General features: G+C 36.5%; 1 protein-coding gene across 1 annotated transcript in view; it reads right to left on the bottom strand.

The window, feature by feature from the left end:
- LOC107696745 (kinesin-like protein KIF1A) overlaps positions 1-7,772 on the bottom strand; it is a 74,117-nt gene that overhangs the window by 32,935 nt on the left and 33,410 nt on the right. Inside the window, exons 15-26 of the mRNA XM_016497226.1 lie at positions 7,534-7,736; positions 6,517-6,596; positions 6,351-6,426; positions 5,000-5,079; positions 4,782-4,888; positions 4,615-4,695; positions 4,061-4,241; positions 3,901-3,973; positions 3,680-3,770; positions 3,413-3,561; positions 3,137-3,315; positions 1,774-1,911 (exon numbers count right to left, since the gene is read on the bottom strand). Of these exons, the coding sequence (XP_016352712.1) occupies positions 1,774-1,911; positions 3,137-3,315; positions 3,413-3,561; positions 3,680-3,770; positions 3,901-3,973; positions 4,061-4,241; positions 4,615-4,695; positions 4,782-4,888; positions 5,000-5,079; positions 6,351-6,426; positions 6,517-6,596; positions 7,534-7,736 (1,438 nt within the window). The remainder of the gene's footprint in view (positions 1-1,773; positions 1,912-3,136; positions 3,316-3,412; positions 3,562-3,679; positions 3,771-3,900; positions 3,974-4,060; positions 4,242-4,614; positions 4,696-4,781; positions 4,889-4,999; positions 5,080-6,350; positions 6,427-6,516; positions 6,597-7,533; positions 7,737-7,772) is intronic.

The raw sequence follows: 7,772 nt of genomic DNA, 5'->3' as shown, positions 1-7,772 counted from the left end.
TTTTTTTTTAAACGGAAGAAGGAAAAACTCCATTTATAAAAATACCCATGTACGTGTGGACATGGCCTAAGTCTTGTATGTGTCTTTACTGCAATTCTAAGCTTTGTATTGTGGTTCTCCTGTATCTTGGTTCCTGGTCTTGTTATTCTGCCTGTTTTCTGGATTACTCTGTTTGCCTCAGCCCCTTACTCTGTCATTGTTTTGGATTGCCTATTTGTTTTATGACCTCTGCCTTCCTTTGGATTACGTTTGTGGATTATCCCTTCAATAAACTACTGCATTTGGATCCTCTACCTTCGTGTCCCCGTGCAGATTATGACAATTACAAAGTATTTCTATTTTCAAATAAAAGCTGTTCTTTTGAATTTTGTATTTCTCAAACAATCCTAAAAAACATTGTATCATGGTTTCCACAAAAATATTAAGCAGCACAACTGTTTTTAACATTGAGACTTTTTCCAAAAACATAAAAACAAACATACCAACCCCAAATCTTTAAAAGATAGTGTACATTTTATATGCATAGTTTGCTCAAAATTTCAAAACTGTCGTAACTTACTAAAATAATAGCCATGTCGTTTTCTTTTTGGAACACAAAAAGTTGAATTTTTGAAAAATACTTACAAAATATTAAAAATCTCAGCCAATATGTTCAATATATGAAAGTGAATAAGGATGGGGGCTGACAAGCTCCACAATGACAAAAAAAAACATTAAAATAAAGGCATTTCATTCACTTTAAGTCTTCTGACATCATACAATAGCTTTGTGTGAGGAACAGATCAAAATCTTGATCAAAAAGGTTATTCACTGAAAAGTTCACACACCCTAGCTCTCCTTGGTGTATTCATGAGAGAAGAAGTGATGACTGATTCTTGAAGCATATCTTTTTAATGAATCGATTGATGCAGTTCACAAAAGCAGTCTGAATGATCATGCAAGATCACAAATTGAACTGATCCAGTTCTTGAGTTCACCTCCCTAAGCCACTGATCCAGTTGTAGCAGTTAACAGCTCACTTAAAAGAAAAATTATCAGTGAATAACCATTCAAATCTGTTTGTCACACAAAGCTATCATACATCTCAGAGATATATCTCCAGTTCGCACTTCTCGTAATTGCATGGAAAAGAGCAAATTACATCATTAAAAAAAATCTGTCTTTTCGAGTTCCACAGAAGAAAGTCAGTACTCAGTAATATGGTTTTGGAACAACATGAGGGTGAGAATTTTTTTTTTTTGTGTGAACTAATCTTTTAAGATATAGTAAAGGCAAGATTAAGAGCAAGTCATACAGCTCTGAAGTAGACAGGGTAAAGGGCGTGTGACCTAATTTGAAAGTGCATGGAAAATCGATTTCATACTCTTCTGAATAAAGCAGCATCAAAAATCTTGCACTCTTTAAAAGCGTGTGGGCAATAACTCTGGACTTATTCCTCAGAGGAATAAGCAATATTACATATATCCTGTAGAGATCAGCTTTAACAACAGCTTTTATTACATTTTCTCTTTCCAGCAGTTGTTCTGGCCTGCAAGATACTCTACTATTACAAGTACAAAACACAATGAGAATTGCTCATTTTGTTTTGCATAAGAGAAATTAATTCACTTTCAATGGGCCATTCGAATAAAAGCATAGTTTGAGGAGAAATCTGACAGGAATGTTGTTGATCATGTGGTCTTTATCTGACTGTAGTCAGAGAGTGCAGGGGCATTCTGTACTGATCACCAGCTGGTCTGTCTAGCCATGCTCTGATGTAATCTTACAACTCACCTTCCAACCAGACGGAACCAGGGAAAGCGGTCGTAGAATGGATCGCCTCCAGTCAGCACACTGTCACAGTCCTCAAGAGCACTGCCAGGCACCTCAGCAGCACGATCATACATCTCTCTCATCAGATCCAGCCTCTGCCTGCAGGGGGAAGCATTACACATCACTTATAATGTAAATACTAGATACACTGTGAAACCCAAAGTGACTCAAAGTATAGCTGGATTTCTCTTCAACTACGAGCATTTTATATTTCAGAACTTCATTTTCATTACAAGTAATACTTTTTCTTTTTAATGTCCTGAAACAACATGCCTTCATTATTTTTGCTACCTTTCAAGCAACTTTTATGTATAAATGTTATCGTTTTACCCTTATCTTAGACTTTGAATCCTAAAACATGAGATACCATGATTAAAATATTAAAGTGCCCCTATTATGCCATTTCGAATATTGCCATTCATGCAGTGTGTAATGTAGCTGTATTTAAATGTAAATGATCTGCAAAGTTGTAAAGCCAAAAGTGCAAGATAAATAAAGTTATTGTCTCTCAAAAGAAAGAATCGACTCTGATCAGCCGAATCGAGTCATCAGTAAACTGAATCCCACTTCTGTGATGGCTACATGTCACAGGGAAACACATTTGCATAATGCCCACCTATGTTCTATGTTGACCGGCTGCAAACAACTTGACCCTGCCCTCAAACACTGTAGTTTGTTTGTGTGGTAAACATCATGTCGAGAAGATGCTGTGAAAGTAAATTCATTTTATTTTAATTTCCGAATGAAGAGGCTGCAAAGAATCAGTGGTTAAAATTCATTTTTTCCACTGTACCACAGCAGTACAACCCCAATCTTTTTTGTGTTCCTGTCATTTTACTGATGACTGCTTCTCTAATCTCGGGGACTTCAACGCAGGATTCACAAAACGCTTGCTCTTGAAAGATGGCTCAGTACACAGTTTATTTGGACCAGCTGGCTCCACTGAATCACAACCTGTAAGTATGATTAATAATTGATGATGTTTATATTTTCTATCAAGCATTCAAAATACAGAACTATGGCAATGGGCGTATCGTTTCTGAAACACGCTGTATGAGGTAGGCCAATCACAACAGACTGGGCCATCTGACCAATCAGAGCAAGAGTAGTCTCACGGAAAGGAGGGACTGAATCTTAGAACTGCTTCAAACTAATCGTTTGAGAATGGTTGGAAAATGAGGTGATGTTAAATACATATTTTGAGAAAATAAAATTTTTTTTTGACCTTGCATGCATGTAAACCTATTGTAAAAGACTCCCAAAACAATATTAGGAACCTTAAAAATGGCATAATAGGGGCACCTATCAAACATGCGAAAATTACCTGAGCTTCTCCAGGGTCCAGTAATGTGTGGCTCCATTTTTCTGATCTTGGACTTCTACAGCCACAATGGTGCGAGGGAATGGGCTTTTCTCGCGGTCTTTAGCTGTCTCAGGTGGTAACAGGTCAGGTGAAAGTGGAGAGTAAAGCGTGTCCGTCAATAACACAAACTGGAACTGAACCTGTGAGTGGCATTAGGCACAATCAATAATGATGTTGTCATATTTTATAGGTTTAGCAGAGTGATGCAGTTCTTTCTGGTCTTTCTAAAGTGTTCACCTTCTTTTTTAGCTCCACGCTAATGGCATTGGCCTCCTTGAGGAAGATGGCATTGCCCCAAAGCAGATCTCTGAGAGAAGTGAACTGATAACATCTCCATTTACGGAAAGCCCACAGCGCCAGTTCTGTCTCTCTCTCAGTCCATTGCACTATGAGTATAAGAGATTGAATACAAGAGGCACAGTTATTTAAACCGAGTCATTGTGATTAGTTCAAGCTGTTCAAAAAACAAAATGAACCATTATTTGCCATTCGCAGTCTAGTCACCTTCCTCCTGAGGTTCTTCATCTTCCTCTGCCACATCAGGGTAACAACGATTTACCTGTTTCTGCAGGGCTTCTAACCTGCTCTCATAGTCCTGTAAAAGACATACAGTATAGTGAAACATCAACAATAAAACAGTGTCATTTTATACTAAATTGTAAAGTTATGAGTTTAGGGGAAAAAAAGTTTTATTTTAAGCTCTTTATGCTGTTTATGTCACTTACTAATCTCTGTTGCTCCAATAGATTGTTGGCCTCCTCTCTCTCTTTGCGATACTGATCCTCAAGTTCCTGCAGTCTATACAAACAAAGAGCTGATGAGTTTGACAACACAAATGTCACATCTTAAACTTATTTGAATGAATTTCCTTCATGTTTCTTTTACCTCTGATCCATTTCCTGTTTCATATCAATGCCCTGTTTCTCCAGGAGTTCTCTCTGAGCAAAGGCCCAGTCTACAGGCTCCATTGGCGTCTCAGCGCAGGGGGTTCGTTCACGTTCCTGACGAGCCTGCTCTGGATGGTTGAAGCGGAACACATGGCTCTTGCCCAAAATGATTCGGTTCCCTAAAAAAGTCAATACAAATAAATAATAATAATAATAATAATAAAAACTTTACACAGACTGTTTCATTCTGCAAAGATATGCATAAAAGCATTTTGAAATGGCATACCAATTTCAAAAATAATTGATTTAAAATATTAAATCACATATAAATTAATTTAAAAAAATGAAATCATAAGTAAACAAATGTTAAAAAATGGAACCATGAATGATTTAAAAAAGTGAAATAATAAATAAATGAATTAAAAAATGAAATCATAAACATTCAATTCAAATAAAAAAAAATTATGAATTAAATAAAAGCTATATAATTGGAACCAATCCATAATGTTTTAAAAAAGTAACGTAGCAGGTGAGGGAAAAGTGTAAACAGACCTGATTTGAGAACCGTAGGCTCTGTTACTCTCTTCCCATTGACATAAGTTTCTGCTCCCTCACACGGCTCAAGAATGACAGCTGTAAAAAACAGGAGGAACAGCCATAAGGATTGTGGTATATATGTGTACGAGTATGTGTGTCTGTGGAGTGCGCCATTAACAAACCTTCTCCCATAGGTCTAGTGGTGCTGGTGAAAGTGCAGTGTTCCTCTTTGATGAAGTGACCACTCAAAACAATGTCCTGTCTTCTGCTGGCATCTTCTCTCCCCACCCTGAGCACAGCAACATATCAAGACACCTTAGTACCAATTCTACTGAACAGAACATATATGTCAGGTTTATATGCACAATGGAGAAAAAGAGAAGCTTGGATTGGCACTAACCTGGTAATTCCATCTTTGATGTAATACAGAAGACACTCAGACATTAAAGGATCTTCATTTAGATTCACCAGGTGGGGCGTCTGTAATCAAGGCACGAATCAACATTACAGGTTTTATATTTACTGAATGATATACCAGTGCTTGCGAGGCAGCAATTGAATAGTTTCAGGTAAGTTTAGGTTCTTGGCTTTGGTTCTGTGTTAATGCTAAACTCCACAGTAAGGTTGCACTGCTGTTGTCATTATAATGAGAAGGCGTCTTGTTTTCTGTCAGCTTTATACTAGAATCAATACCTTCATTCCACAGTCTAAATGTGACTATAAATGGACATAGTTGGAATGAAACAGAAACTCTGATAGTTTTTTTCCTCCCTATTGTGATGTATATCTGAGTATAGCCTTTGTCCATTGGGAAGTGACTGGATTGTTTACTAATTGCTAAAATCTCATGTGACTGATCACAATTGGTAAGCATCACAATTCACAATTCAGTATACATTAAAATTACATTACATTTTCAAATGCCGAATATGCTGAAGTTGGAGATTTTCATTTTTTTTTACCTCTTGAAGTATGAATAATGGGGCAAAAAAATGAAACAAAAGATGCAATTATCAACAGAAAAAGTTTCAATGAAGTCTATGCACTAAACAGTTCAGGCTCAATTATGTGCAGATGTTTAATACTTGGAATCAACAATTTAAATCAAATTCTAGCCAAAATGTTTGCAAAACATCTGTGTATCGCTGCCTTGCGAGCACTTTCAAAATGTATTTAGACAACCTTTTAAAAGAGGAAAATAAGATAGAAGTCAAACAATTTTACTGACAGCCATCTTTACACCAAGTTTTAATTTCAATATCCATCAAAATGCATGCGATAAGATTTAGATATCACAAAATTGCATAAGATTCCAGACAGAAAGCCTTTAAAAGCATCATGGGGCCATGATGCTTTAGATCTGAAGTTTTCAAAGTGCTTCAAAGTTTATTATAAAGACTAGAAGGAATTGCAGCATATCAACATTCATATAATGAGCAACAGATCCCTCAATAAAGATCACAGATGCATTTAAAAGCGCTCTGATAGGAAAAAGACACAGAGGTACATTAGAACAGTCAAAGAGGAGCGATCAGGATGCAATCACACAGTATCCATGGCAACCAACCTCATTGGGAGAGAACAGCCCAACAGTGTCTATAAAAACGGGCTGAGGTTTTCTCTGCAAGGACTTCCAGAAGAGGAACGTAAAGACAATCACAGGCTTATTTGGTTATTTGAGCAAGCATATTAGCCTTAATATGTGGTCTACCTGCACACGGTTTCTCCCTACAGCCTTTATAATTTTTTACCTTCTTTGGTGAAAAGACTCCAACAGTTCCTCCATCCTCACGCATGGCCACACCCATCTCAGCCAGCAGTGCTTCTCTGTAAAAACCAATTTAGGTGTTTTTCATATGTTAACTTATACATAACGGAAAACTGCTTATCAATCACATAAGGCTTCATACAACAAACCTGTCCATTCTGATGGCTTCTGTACGGCGAAGCTTCTCTTCCCAGGTTTCATTGAGCTCAGCAATAATTTTCTCCGTTTCCTAATTGGCATTGCAAACAATATCAAGTTAAAATACGCCACAAAGTCTATGGTAAGTTTTATACATTTATTAATCTGAAACTTATATCTTTAAACAGCAAATGTCAATATAGTTTTTGGGGTTAGTTATTCATTTCAATGGTAGGTGCTTGGTTGGTCTTTGCTAATAGGTGCTTATTTCTGCAACCTTTCTCTTTTGAACCAATTTCCAGATTGTGATCATATGGCTAATTTTATTTTATTTTTGCAGACTGAACATGTTCAATTGGGGTTTGTTGGGTCATGGAATATTTGAGAAGTGACTGTAATCTGGTGATATTCAGTGCTGCGTCTGCGTCAGTTGGTACACACCAGTAAATTAGCCTTCAAAGGTACAGTTATAAGCAGTGTTATTTTAGTATTATTTTTATACTATCGTAGTATTTACTCATATTTTAAATGACCTTTTATTTTTATTTTGTTCATTTTATTTTCAATTTAAGTTTTAGTAAATTTGTTATGTTTTGTCATTTTTATTCGTTTTTTTATGCCTATATAGCTTTATTTTATTTCAGTTTTAGTACTTTTAGTACATTTTTGTACTTCAACTTAAATATATTAAGTTGAATAATAAACTTGAATAATATTTAGTTGAATAATAAATATGTTAGTTGCCAAGCCAACATTTCTAATTTTCATTTAAGTTAAAATGTTTAACTGAATATTTATATTTTATTTAAGCTTTATTTCAATTAACGAAAATTATTTTTAATAGTTTTAGTTAATAATAACACTGCTTGTAAGTACAGTACAGCAACGCTAAGGGAATAATTTTTTTTTTTTTTTAAATAACGATATGACCCTTTTAATCTGAAGTTGTATAAGGCAAATGTTTGTCAGATGTCTATTTAAAGGATTTCAGTCAGTTTTGTCCGGGTTTCATGCTTTATGCCAGTCACCTTGAGTCTCTCAATGGCTTCCTCGCTCCCTGGGCTGAACATGATGCGATCATGGAGGCTGCTGATGGAACCAGCTCGGCTGGACAGGGCGGAGAGAGATGAGGAGGGGCTCATCCCCGTCACAGCATTGGTCACTGTGGAGAGATCACCTCTTTGATTGACAGCTTGGCCACTATTGTTATTGTTCTTGTAATCGGATATGTCTGTCGGGGAAGGGGGAGAGAGGTGCGGGGGGGGGA

Source organism: Sinocyclocheilus anshuiensis, unplaced genomic scaffold (genome assembly GCF_001515605.1).
Source record: "Sinocyclocheilus anshuiensis isolate Anshui unplaced genomic scaffold, SAMN03320099.WGS_v1.1 scaffold999, whole genome shotgun sequence".
Lineage (NCBI taxonomy): Eukaryota > Metazoa > Chordata > Actinopteri > Cypriniformes > Cyprinidae > Sinocyclocheilus > Sinocyclocheilus anshuiensis.
The sequence above is the reverse complement of the archived record's forward strand: the minus strand, read 5'-3'. Positions and strand labels throughout refer to the sequence as shown.